We start from the raw sequence: 14,153 nt of genomic DNA on the forward strand, positions 1-14,153 counted from the left end.
AAAATTCACCCCAAAATCCTCGGATTTCACCCCAAAATTCACCCCAAAATCCTCGGATTTCACCCCAAAATTCACCCCGAAATCCTCGGATTTCACCCCAAAATTCACCCCGAAATTCACCCCAAAATCCACGGATTTCACCCCAAAATTCACCCCAAAATCCTCGGATTTCACCCCAAAATTCACCCCAAAATCCACGGATTTCACCCCAAAATTCACCCCGAAATTCAGCCCAAAATCCACGGATTTCACCCCAAAATTCACCCAGAATTTACCCAAATTTATCCAAATTTATCCCAAAATTTACCCAAAATTCACCCCGAAATTCACCCCGAAATTTACCCCAAAATTTACCCAAATTTATCCAAATTTATCCCAAAACTTACCCAAATTTACCTTAAAATTCACCCCGAAATTTACCCCAAAATTCACCCCAAAATTCACCCAAATTTATCCAAATTTATCCCAAAATTCATCCCAAAATTCACCCCGAAATTTACCCCAAAATCCACCGATTTCACCCCAAAATTCACCCAGAATTTACCCCAAATTCACCCCAAAATCCACGGATTTCACCCCAAAATTCACCCCAAATTCACCCAAATTTATCCAAATTTATCCCAAAATTCACCCCAAAATTCACCCCGAAATTCAGCCCCAAATCCACGGATTTCACCCCAAAATTCACCCAAAATTTACCCAAATTTATCCAAATTTATCCCAAAATTTACCTTAAAATTCACCCCGAAATTTACCCCAAAATCCTCGGATTTCACCCCAAAATTCACCCCGAAATTCACCCCAAAATCCTCGGATTTCACCCCAAAATTCACCCCGAAATTCACCCCAAAATCCACGGATTTCACCCCAAAATTCACCCCAAAATTCACCCAAATTTATCCAAATTTATCCCAAAATTCAGCCCAAATTCATCCCAAAATTCACCCCAAAATTCACCCCAAATTCCATGGATTTCACCCCAAAATTCACCCCAAAATTATCCAAATTTATCCTAAATTTACCTTAAAATTCACCCCAAATTTACCCAAATTAACCCCAAAATTCACCCCAAATTCACCCCAAAATCCTCGGATTTCATCCCAAAATTCATCCCAAAATTCACCCAAATTCACCCCAAAATTCATCCCAAAAAATCACCCCAAAAAACCCAAATTTACCCCAAAATTCACCGAATTTTACCCCAAAATTCACCCCAAAATTCGTACCAAAATTCACCCAAATTCACCGTAAAATTTATCCCAAAATTTATCCCAAAATCCCCCAAATTCACCCCAAAATTTATCCCAAAGTCACCCCAAAATCCACCCAAAAATCCTCCAAATTCACCCCAAAATTCACTCCAAAAACCGTGAATTCACCCCAAAATTTATCCCAAAATCCCCCAATTTGGGGTGAATTTTTGGGGTGAATTTTGGGGATTTTGGGGTTGAATTTTGGGGTGAATTTTGGGGATTTTGGGGTTGAATTTTAGGGGGGGTTTTTGGGAATTTTGGGGTGAATTTCCCCGATTTTGGGGTTAATTTTGGGATTTTTTTGGGGTGAATTTTGGAGTGAATTTGGCTTAATTTTGGGGTGAATTTTTGGGGGGATTTTTTGGGGATTTTGGGGTTGAATTTTGGGGTGAATTTCCCCGATTTTGGGGTTAATTTTGGGATTTTTTGGGGTGAATTTTGGGGATTTTGGGGGGGATTTTTTGGGGATTTGGGGTGAATTTTGGGGTAAATCTTGGGATAAATTTTGGGTTTTTTGGGGGCGAATTTTGGGGTAAATTTAGGGGATTTTGGGGCGCTGAAGCCGATTTTGGGGTGAATTTTCCCAATTTTGGGTTTTTTTAACCCAATTCAGGGTGGTGAGGTGGGGGCCGCTGGTGTCGGCCGCGCTCGGGGGGATTTTGGGGTGAATTTTTGGGGGATTTTTGGGGTTTTTTTGGTTGAATTTTGTGGATTTTGGGTTTGTTGGGGTGAATTTTCCCAATTTTGGGGTTTTTTACCCCAATTCAGGGTGGTGATGGTGCTGGGGGCCGGGCGGGGGCCGCTGGTGTCGGCCGCGCTCCGCGCCGCTCGCCAGGCCGGGACCCGCGTGCGCCTCTACGCCGTGGAGAAGAACCCCAACGCCGTGGTCACGTGAGTGCGATCAATAACCGATCGATAACTGATCAATAACCGATAACCGATCAATAACTGATAACTGATCGGTACTGATCGATAACCGATCGATATCCCATCAAAACCCTAACGCCGTGGTCACGTGAGTGCGATCAATAACCGATAACTGATCAATAACCGATACCCGATCAATAACCGATAACTGATCAATAACCAATAACCGATCAATAACCGATAACTGATTGATAGCTGATCAATAACCCATCAATACCGACCGATACCGATCGATATCCCATCAAAACCCCAACGCCGTGGTCACGTGAGTGCGATCAATAACCGATCGATAACTGATCAATAACCGATAACCGATCAATAACCGATAACTGATTGATAGCTGATCAATAACCCATCAATACCGACCGATACCGATCGATATCCCATCAAAACCCCAACGCCGTGGTCACGTGAGTGCGATCAATAACCGATCGATAACTGATCAATAACCGATAACCGATCAATAACCGATAACTGATTGATAGCTGATCAATAACCCATCAATACCGACCGATACTGATCGATATCCCATCAAAACCCCAACGCCGTGGTCACGTGAGTGTGATCAATAACCGATCGATAACTGATCAATAACCGATAACCGATCAATAACCGATAACTGATCGGTAATGATCGGTAATGATTGATAACCGATCTATATCCCATCAAAACCCCAACGCCGTGGTCACGTGAGTGCGATCAATAACCGATAGATAACTGATCAATAATCGATAACCGATCAATAACCGATAACTGATTGATAGCTGATCAATAACCCATCAATACCGACCGATACCGATCGATATCCCATCAAAACCCCAACGCCGTGGTCACGTGAGTGCGATCAATAACCGATTGATAACTGATCAATAACCAACAACTGATCAATAACCGATAACTGATCAATAACTGATCGATTCTGATCAATAACCGATCGATATCCCATCAAAACCCCAACGCCGTGGTCACATGAGTGCGATCAATAACCGATTGATAAATTATCAATAACCGATCAATGATTGATAACTGATCGGTACTGATCGATAACCGATTGATATCCCATCAAAACCCCAACGCCATGGTCACGTGAGTGTGATCAATAACCGATCGATAACTGATCAATAACTGATAGCTTATCAATAACCAATAACTGATCAATAACTGATCGGTACTGATTGATAACCGATCGATATCCCATCAAAACCCCAACGCCGTGGTCACGTGAGTGCGATCAATAACCTATCAGTGATCAATAACTGATCGATAACCGATCACTGATTGATAACCGATTGATAACTGATAACTGATCAATAACTGATCAATAACCAATCGATATCCCATCAAAACCCCACTGCCGGGGTCACCTGAGTGAGAACCGATCAATAACTGACCAATAACGGATCAATAACCGATAACTGATCAATACTGATCGATACCAATCAATATCCCATCAAAACCCCAACGCCGCGGTCACGTGATTGAGAACCGATCAATAACTGGTCAATAACCGATCAATAACTGATAACAAATCAATAACTGATCAATAACTAATATCAATATCTGATAACATCATTAACTGATCAATAACTCATCAATACTGATCAATAACCCATCAAAACCCCAACACCATGGTCACATGAGTGCAATCAATAACTGATCAATAATTGATCAATAACCGATTGATAACTGATAACTGATCAATACTGATCGATACCCATCGATATCCCATCAAAACCCCAACACCGCGGTCATATGAGTGAGAACCGATCAATAGCTGATCAATAATCAATCAATAACTGATAAACGACCAATAACCAATTGATAACTGATAACTTATCAGTAACCAATCAATAACCAATCAATAACCAATAACTGATCGATAACTGATCAATAACCCATAAAAACCCCAATGCCGTGGTCACGTGAGTGATAACCAATCAATAACTGATCAATAACCGATAACCAATCAGTAACTGATCAATAACTGATAACTGATCGATATCCCATCAAAACCCCAACGCCGTGGTCACGTGACTGATAACCGATCAATAACCGATCAATAACCAAAGTAGCAGAGGGGGATTGGAGGGGGTTATTGATCACCGATACTTTATTGATCTCCTATCGGCTTGAATTCCTGATTGATCAGGGGATTATTAAAGGCTATTAATGAGCTAATTAAGGCTAATTAGGGCTTCTAATAAACTAATTGTAGCTAATTGGGGCTGTTAATGAGCTAATTAGAGGCTAATTAATGGTAATTAAGAGTGGAAATGCGGCATAGGGGGAGGGGAGGGGGTTATTGATCACCAATACTTCATTGCTCATTAACAAAACCCCATCAACCGGGGGGGGGGTTATTAAGGCTAATTACGGCTCTAATTAGCGCTAATTGCACTAATTAGCGCTAATTGCGCTAATTATGCTGGAGAACTGCCAGTGGGAGGAGTGGGGGGGGTTATTGATCACCAATAAATTATTGATCTTTGACTGAAATTAATTCCTGATTGATTAGGGAGTTATTAACGGCTAAAATCCAATTAATTAATGCTAATTGGGGCTTTTAATGAACTAATCAAGGCTAATTGGGTCTGTTAATGAACTCATTAAGGCTAATTAGTGGTAATTCATGGTACTTAAGAGTGGGAAAAGTGGGGAGGGGAGACTGGGGGTGGTTATTGATCACTTATCGGAATTCATTCCTGATTGATCAGGGGGGTAATAATGGCTATTAATGAGCTAATTAGGGCTTCTCATGAACTAATTCAAGCTAATTAGGGCTTCTAATGAACTAATTAATGGTAATTAAGAGTAGAAAAGTGGCAGAGGGGGACGGGAGGGGGTTATTGATCATCGATACTTTATTGATCTTCTATTAGCATTAATTCCTGATGGATCAAAGCTGCTGTTAAAGGCTATTAATGAACCAATTAACGATAATTAAGGCTTTTAATGAACTAATTAACGCTAATTAAAGGTAAATAAGAGTAAGAAAAGCGGCATAAGGGGAGGAGAGGGGAGTATTGATCACCGATACTTTATTGATGTCCTATTCGCATGAATCCCTGATTGATCAAGGGATTATTAATAACTGTTAACGAACTAATTAATGGCAATTAAGGCTGCTAATGAACCAATTAAGTCTAATTAATGTTAATTCAGACTAACTAAGAACGAGCAAAGTGCCAGGGAGGGACTGGAGGGGATTATTGATCACCAACGCTCGACCGATCGCTAACACAGCGCCATGCCCATTGAGCGGGGGGGGTGGGTTATGAATGCTAATTAATGCTAACGAGGGTCGTAATTACGGCTAATTAGGCTGGAGAACTGCCAGTGGGAGGAGTGGGGCTCGCAGGTGTCGGTGGTGTCGCGGGACATGCGGGGCTGGGCCGCGCCCGAGCTCGCCGACCTGGTGGTGTCGGAGCTGCTGGGCTCCTTCGGCGACAACGAGCTGAGCCCCGAGTGCCTGGACGGGGCCCGGGGCTGCCTCAAAGGTGGGGAAAACGGGGCGAAAAACGGCGGAAACGGGCAAAAAAAAAATGGGGAAAAACGGGGGAAAAACGGGGGAAAACGGGGAAAAACGGGGGAAAAACGGGGGGGAATGGGGGGAAAAACGGCACAAAAGTGGGGGGGAAATGGGGGGAATTTGGGGAAAATTGGGGGAAAAGGTGGGGGAAGGGGAAAGGGAAAGTTTGGGGATGGAAAAAAAATGGGGGAAAAAATGGGAAGAAATTTTGGGGGAAAATGGGGAAAAAATGGGAGAAAAGGTGAAAAATGGGAAAAAAACCACAAAAACGGGGAAAAGTGGTGGAAAAATGGGGGAAATTTGGGGAAAATCAGGGAAAGGGTGGGGGAAGGGGAAAGGGAAAATTTGGGGATGGAAAAAAAAAAAGGGAAGAAATTTTGGGGGGAATTTGGGGGAAAAAATGGGAAAAATGGGAGAAAAGGTGGGAAAATGGGGGAAAATGGGAAAAATGGGGGGAAAAGTGGGGGGAAAATGGGGGAAATTTGGGGAAAATCAGGGAAAGGGTGGGGGAAGGGGAAAGGGAAAATTTGGGGATGGAAAAAAAATGGGGGAAAAAATGGGAAGAAATTTTGAGGGAAAATGGGGAAAAAATGGGAGAAAAGGTGAAAAATGGGAAAAAAACCACAAAAACGGGGGAAAAGTGGTGCAAAAATGGGGGAAATTTGGGGAAAATCAGGGAAAGGGTGGGGGAAGGGGAAAGGGAAGATTTGGGGATGGAAAAAAAAAAGGGAAGAAATTTTGGGGGGAATTTGGGGGGAAAAATGGGAAAAATGGGAGAAAAGGGGAAAAAATGGGGGAAAATGGGAAAAATGGGGGGAAAAGTGGGGGGGAAATGGGGGAAATTTGGGGAAAATCAGGGAAAGGGTGGGGGAAGGGGAAAGGAAAGATTTGGGGATGGAAAAAAAATGGGGAAAAAATGGGAAGAAATTTTGGGGGAAAATGGGGAAAAAATGGGAAAAAAGGCGAAAAAATGGGGAAAATGGGAAAAATGGGGGAAAAAGTGGTGGAAAAATGGGGGAAATTTGGGGAAAATTGGGGAAAAGGTGGGGGAAGGGGAAAGGGAAAATTTGGGAATGGAAAAAAAAATGGGAAGAAGTTTTGAGGGAAAATGAGGAAAAAATGGGAAAAATGGGAGAAAAGGCGAAAAAATGGGGGAAAATGGGAAAAATGGGGGAAAAAGTGGGGGGGAAATGGGGGAAATTTGGGGAAAATCGGGGAAAGGGTGGGGGAAGGGGAAAGGAAAAGTTTGGGGATGGAAAAAAAATGGGGGAAAAAATGGGAAGAAATTTTGAGGGAAAATGGGGAAAAATTGGTAATTATGGTGAAAAATGGGAAAAAACCACAAAAACGGGGGAAAAGTGGTGGAAAATTGGGGGAAATTTGGGGAAAATCAGGGAAAGGGTGGGGGAAGGGGAAAGGAAAGATTTGGGGAGGGAAAAAAAAAAGGGAAGAAATTTTGGGGGGAATTTGGGGGAAAAAATGGGAAAAATGGGAGAAAAGGCGAAAAAATGGGGGAAAATGGGAAAAATGGGGGGAAAAGTGGGGGGAAAATGGGGGAAATTTGGGGAAAATCAGGGAAAGGGTGGGGGAAGGGGAAAGGAAAAATTTGGGAATGGAAAAAAAAATGGGAAGAAGTTCTGAGGGATAATGAGGGAAAAAATGGGAAAAATGGGAGAAAAGGTGAAAAATGGGGGAAAATGGGAAAAATGGGGGGAAAAGTGGGGGGAAAATGGGGGAAATTTGGGGAAAATTGGGGGAAAGGGTGGGGGAAGGGGAAAGGAAAGATTTGGGGATGGAAAAAAAAAAGGGAAGAAATTTTGGGGGAATTTGGGGGAAAAATGGGAAAAATGGAGAAAAGGCGAAAAATGGGGAAAATGGGAAAAATGGGGGAAAAAGTGGGGGGAAAATGGGGAAATTTGGGGAAAATTGGGGGAAAAGGTGGGGGAAGGGGAAAGGAAAAGTTTGGGGATGGAAAAAAAATGGGGGAAAAAATGGGAAGAAATTTTGGGGGAAAATGGGGAAAAAAAGGTGAAAAATGGGGGAAAAAGGAAAAATAAATAGGAAAAAAAGGGAAAAATGGGGAAAAAAGTGGGGGAAAAATGGGGGAAATTTGGGGAAAATTGGGGAAAGGGTGGGGGAAGGGGAAAGGGAAAATTTGGGAATGGAAAAAAAAAATGGGAAGGAATTTTGGGGAAAATGGGGAAGAAATGGTAAAAAAGGTGGAAAATGGGTGAAAGAAAAGGGAAAAAAAAGGGAATTAAAAAAGGAAAAAAGGCACAAAAGTGGGAAAAAATTGGGTGGAAATTGGGGAAAAAACGGGAAAAAATGGGGGAAGGGAAAAGGAAAAATTTGGGAATGGGGAAAAAAGGGAAAATGGGGAGAAATTGGGAAATAGGAAAAAAAAGGGGAAAAAAGGGTCGGGAAATGGAGGAGAAATGAGGGAAAATGGGATTTTTGGGGTGAAAAATGGGATTTTTTTGGGTGAAAAATGGGATTTTTTGGGGTGAAAAATGGGATTTTTGGGGGATAAAAATGATATTTTTTTAAGGGTGAAAAATGGGATTTTTTTGTGTGAAAAATGGGACTTTTAGGGGATAAAAATTGGATTTATTGGGGGATAAAAATGGGATTTTTGGGGGATAAAAATGATATTTTTTTAAGGGTGAAAAATGGGATTTTTTTGGGGTGAAAAATGAGATTTTTTGGGGTGAAAAATGGGACTTTTAGGGGATAAAGATTGGATTTATTGGGGGATAAAAATGGGATTCTTTGGGGTGAAAAATGGGATTTTTTTTTGGGGTGAAAAATGGGATTTTTTGGGTATAAAACTGATCTTTTGGGGTGAAAAATGGGATTTTTTTCGGGATAAAAATGGGATTTTTTGGGGTGAAAAATGGGACTTTTAGGGGATAAAAATTGGATTTATTGGGGGATAAAAATGGGATTTTTTGGGGTGAAAAATGGGATTTTTTGGGTATAAAACTGTAATCTTTTGGGGTGAAAAATAGGATTTTTTTGGGGATAAAAATGGGATTTTTTGGGGTGAAAAATGGGACTTTTAGGGGATAAAGATTGGATTTATTGGGGGATAAAAATGGGATTTTTTGGGGTGAAAAATGGGATTTTTTTGGGGGTGAAAAATGGGATTTTTTGGGTATCAAACTGTGATCTTTTGGGGTGAAAAATGGGATTTTTTGGGGGTGAAAAATGGGATTTTTTGGGGTGAAAAATGGGACTTTTAGGGGATAAAAATTGGATTTATTGGGGGATAAAAATGGTATTTTTTGGGGGTGAAAAATGGGATTTTTTTGGGGATAAAAATGGGATTTTTTGGGGTGAAAAATGGGACTTTTAGGGGATAAAAATGGGATTTATTGGGGGATAAAAATGGGATTTTTGGAGGATAAAAATGGTATTTTTTTGGGGTGAAAAATGGGATTTTTTTTGGGGTAAAATGGGATTTTTTTGGGGTGAAAAATGGGATTTTTTGGGGGTGAAAAATTGGATTTTGGAGGATAAAAATGCGATTTTTTTTTGGAGTGAAAATTTTGATTTTTGGTGGATAAAAATGGGATTTTTTTGGGGATAAAAATGGGAATTTTGGGTGAAATTTGGGAGTTGGGTGTGGGGAGTTTTGGGACATCCGGAGTTGCCAAAATTTGGATTTTTGGGGTTTTTTTGGGGTTTTTTTGGGTTTTCAGAGGACGGAGTTTCCATCCCCCAATCCTACACCTCCTTCCTGGCCCCCGTCTCCTCCTCCAAGCTCTACAACGAGGTCCGGGGGTGCCGCGAGCACGACCGGCACCCCGAGGTGAGAATTGGGGCGAAAAACGGCGATTTTGGGAAAAAAATGTCAAAAAATGTGAAAAAACGGGGAAAAAATGGGAAAAAATGGGGAAAAAATGGGAAAAATCGGGAAAAAATTGGGGGAAAAATGGGGAAAAGAGATGAGGGGGTGCCACAAGCACGACCGGCACCCCGAGGTGAGAATTGGGGCGAAAAACGGCGATTTTGGGAAAAAATGTCAAAAAACGTGAAAAAACGGGGAAAAATGGGGAAAAAATGTAAAAAAATGGGGAAAAATGGGGAAAAAATTGGGGGAAAAATGGGGAAAGGAGATGAGGGGGTGCCATGAGCATGACCGGCACCCCGAGGTGAGAATTGGGGCGAAAAACGGCGATTTTGGGAAAAAATGTCAAAAAATGTGAAAAAATGGGGAAAAAATGGGGAAAAATGGGGAAAAAATGTAAAAAATGGGGAAAAAATTGGGGGAAAATGGGGGAAAATGGGGAAAAGAGATCAGGGGGTGCCATGAGCATGACCGGCACCCCGAGGTGAGAATTGGGGCGAAAAACAGCGATTTTGGGAAAAAATGTCAAAAAATGTGAAAAAACGGGGAAAAATGGGAAAAATGGGGAAAAAATGGGGAAAAAATTGGGGGAAAAATGGGGAAAGGAGATCAGGGGGTGCCATGAGCACGACCGGCACCCCGAGGTGAGAATTGGGGCGAAAAACGGCGGTTTTGGGAAAAAAATGTGAAAAATGTGAAAAAACGGGGGAAAAATGGGAAAAAATGGGGAAAAAATGTGGGAAAAAATGGAGAATTTTTTGGGTATTTTTGTGAATATTTTTGGGGGGGATTTTTGGGTATTTTTTGGAATTTTTGGGGGGATTTTTTGGGGGGATTTTTGGAGATTTTTGGTGGGATTTTTTGTGGATTTTTGGGAATCTTTGGGGATTTTTTTTTAATTTCTGGAGAAATTTTTGGGGGGATTTTTTGGGGATTTCAGGATTTTTCAGGGGGTTTTGGGGGATTTTTTGGATGATTTTTGGGAATTTACTGGAATTTTTGGGGGGATTTTTTGCGGATTTTTGGGAATTTTTGGGGGATTTTTTTGTCATTTTTGGGAATTTTTTGGGAATTTTTGGGGGGATTTTGGGGAATTTTTAGGTGGGATTTCTTGGGGGATTATCGGTGGATATTTTTGTGGGGGCTTTTGGGAATTTTTGGGGGGATTTTTTAGTGATTTTTTTTTTTTAAATTTTGGGGGATTTTTTTGGGGATTTTTTGTAATTTTGGGAGGATTTTTTGGGGGGATTTTTTGGGGATTTTTGGGAATTTTTGGGGGGATTTTTTAGTGGTTTTTTTTTTTTTAATTTTGGGGGATTTTTTTGGGGATTTTTTGTAATTTTGGGAGGATTTTTTGGGGGGATTTTTTGGGGATTTTTGGGAATTTTTGGGGGGATTTTTTAGTGGTTTTTTTTAATTTTGGGGGATTTTTTTGGGGATTTTTTGTAATTTTGGGAGGATTTTTTGGGGGGATTTTTTGGTCATTTTTGGGAATTTTTTGGGGGGGATTTTTTGGGGATTCTTGGGAATTTTTGGGGGATTTTTGGTGGGATTTTTGGGGGATTTTTTGGGGATTCTTGGGAATTTTTGGGGGATTTTTGGTGGGATTTTTGGGGGATTTTTGGGACTATTTTGGGAATATTTTTTGGGGAATTTTCAGGAATTTTTGGGACTTTTCAGGCGCAGTTTGAGACCCCGTACGTGGTGAGGCTGCACAACTTCCACCAGGTGGCGCCACCCCTGCCCTGCTTCAGCTTCCAGCACCCAAACCCCGGTGAGAACCTTCCGGAAAAACCCCAAAATCCCGGGAAAACTCCCCAAAATTCCCCCAAAATATCAGCGAACATCCCGGGAAAATATCCCGAAAATTTCAGGAAAAACGCCCAAAAAATTCCCGGGAAAATCGGCCAGAAATGCAGGAAAAAATGAAAAAAAATCAGGATTTTTTTTTTTAAATTTAAGGGGGAAATGAAGAAAAAATTTCGGGGAAAAAACACCAAAATTGAATCAAATTTTAGGAAAAAAAAATCCTTAAAAATGCCAGGACAAATCAAGGAAAAAAATCCCAAAATATCCGGAAAAAATCAAGAAAAAAAACCCAAAAAAATCAGGAAAAAATCCCCAAAAATTTAGAAAAAATAGGAAAAAAACCCAAAAAAATCAGAAAAAATAATGGAAAAATCCTCAAAGATTCAGAAAAAATTAGGGAAAAATCCCCCCAAAAAATTGAGGGAAAAATCCCCAAAATTTCAGAAAAAATTAGGGGAAAATAAAAAAAAAAAAAAAATCAGGGAAAAATCCCCAAAATTTCAGAAAAAATTAGGGAAAAATCCCCAAAAAAAAAATTCAGGGAAAAATCCCCAAAATTTCAGAAAAAATTAGGGAAAAATCCCCAAAAATCATGAAAAAAATCAGGAAAAATTCAGAAAAAAAATTGGAATAAAATCCCCCAAAAATCAGGAAAAACTTCCAAAAAAAATCAGAAAAAATTAGAGAAAAAAATCCCCCAAAAAATCAGAAAAAATTAGGAAAAAATCCCCAAAATTTCAGAAAAACTTAAGGAAAAATCCCCAAAAAATCAGGGGGAAAAAATCCTCAAAAAATACAGAAAAAATCCCAAAAGATCAGGAAAAAATGCTCAAAAAATAAGAAAAAATTTGGGAAAAATGTTCAAAAAGTTAGAAAAAAAAAATCAGAAAATATCTAGAGAAACTACCAAAAAAATTAGGGGAAAATCCCCAAAAAATCAGGAAAAAACCTCAAAATAATCAGGAAAAAAACTTTCAAAGAAATCGGGAAAAAATCAGAAAAACCAGGGGGAAAATGCTCAAAAAATCAGGAAATAATCCTGAAAAAATCAGGAAAAATCCACCAAAAATCAGGAAAAATCCTCAAAATAATTAGGAAAAAAGTTTCAAGATAATCAGGAAAAAAAATCGAAAAAACAAACAAGCAAAGAAATCCTCAAAAAATCAGGAAAAAAAATCTGGGAAAATATAGAATAAAATCCCAAAAAATCTTGAAAAAATTCAGGAAATATTCTTTTAAAAAATCAGGGAAAAATGCATCGAAAATCAGGAAAAAATGTTGAAAAAATCAGAAAGAAATCAGAAAATAATCTCCAAAAATATAAAAAAAAACTAGAAAAAAAAATGGGGAAAAATCTCCAAAAAATTAGAAAAAAAAAATGGGGAAAAATCTAAAAAAAATTAGAAAATAAATGGGGAAAAATCTCAAAAAAATTAGAAAAAAAACAGAGGGAAAAATCTCAAAAAAAATAGGAAGAAAAATGGGGAAAAATCTCAAAAAAAATAGAAAAAAAAATGGGGAAAAATCTCAAAAAAATTAGAAAAAAAACATAGGGAAAAATCTAAAAAAAGTTAGAAAAAAAAAATGGGGAAAAATCTCAAAAAAATTAGAAAAAAAAATGGGGAAAAATCTCAAAAAAATTAGAAAAACACATCGGGAAAAATCTCAAAAAAATTAGAAAACAAAATGGGGAAAAATCTCAAAAAATTTAGAAAAACACATCGGGAAAAATCTCAAAAAAATTAGAAAAAAAATGGGGAAAAATCTCAAAAAAAATAGGAAAAAATGCTGAAAAAAATCCCCAAAAAACCAGGAAAAAATACGGAAAAAATCATTAAAAAAATAGTAAAAAAATCAGAAAAAAACCCGAAAAAAATCCGAAAAAATTCCAAAAAAACCCCAAAACGGAGGGTGAATTTTTGGGATTTTTTTTTCCTGGGATAATTTTGGGAATTTTGGGATTTTCCAGACCCGTGCCCCGACAACAGCCGCTACACGGAGCTCTCGTGGCGGGTGCAGGTGGGCACCGTCCTGCACGGCTTCGCCGGCTACTTCGAGACGCGGCTCTACGGCGACGTCACCCTCAGTGAGGGCCGGAATTTGGGGCGAAAACCGAAAAGTTTGGGAAAAAAACGCAAAAAAAATGGGGAAAAAACGAAAAAAATTGGGGAAAAAACGAAAAAAAAAACGGGGAAAATGGTAAAAATGGAGGAGAAAGGGGCGTGGCTTGAGTGGGTGTGGCCTTGGGGGCGTGGCCGGGTGGGGAGTGGGGAAATTTGGGGGGGAAATGGAAAAAATTGGGAAAAAAATGAAAAAAAATGGGGAAAAATAAAAAAAAATTGGGGAAAATGGTAAAAATGGAGGAAAAATGGGCGTGGCTTGTGGATTGGGGGCGTGGCTTAAGTGGGTGTGGCCGGGTGGGAAATGGGAGAAATTTGGGGGGAAATGGAAAAATTGGGAAAAAAATGAAAAAAAAAAATGGATAAAAACAAAAAAATTTGGGGAAAAATGGTAAAAATTGAGAAGAAAGGGGCGTGGCTTGTGGTTTGAGGGCGTGGCTTAAGTGGGCGTGGTTTGGGGCGTGGCCTGGTGGGAAATGGGAGAAATTTTGGGGTAAAATGAAAAAAATTGGGGAAAAAATTGAAAAAAAATGGGGAAAACCAAAAAATAATGGGGGGAAATGGTAAAAATGGAGGAGAAAGGGGCGTGGCTTAAGTGGGCGTGGTTTGGGGCGTGGCCGGGTGGGGAGTGGGAGAAATTTGGGGGAAAACCAAAAAAAATTGGT

At 39.7% G+C, this 14,153-nt stretch overlaps 1 protein-coding gene across 1 annotated transcript in view; it reads left to right on the forward strand.

The window, feature by feature from the left end:
• The window catches only part of PRMT5 (protein arginine methyltransferase 5), a 37,866-nt gene that overhangs the window by 19,757 nt on the left and 3,956 nt on the right, over window positions 1–14,153 (forward strand). Inside the window, exons 11-15 of the mRNA XM_077789921.1 lie at window positions 2,022–2,144; window positions 5,502–5,677; window positions 9,411–9,520; window positions 11,240–11,333; window positions 13,338–13,454. Coding sequence (XP_077646047.1) covers window positions 2,022–2,144; window positions 5,502–5,677; window positions 9,411–9,520; window positions 11,240–11,333; window positions 13,338–13,454 — 620 coding nt within the window. The remainder of the gene's footprint in view (window positions 1–2,021; window positions 2,145–5,501; window positions 5,678–9,410; window positions 9,521–11,239; window positions 11,334–13,337; window positions 13,455–14,153) is intronic.

This window comes from Lonchura striata, chromosome 39, assembly GCF_046129695.1.
Source record: "Lonchura striata isolate bLonStr1 chromosome 39, bLonStr1.mat, whole genome shotgun sequence".
Taxonomy (NCBI): domain Eukaryota; kingdom Metazoa; phylum Chordata; class Aves; order Passeriformes; family Estrildidae; genus Lonchura; species Lonchura striata.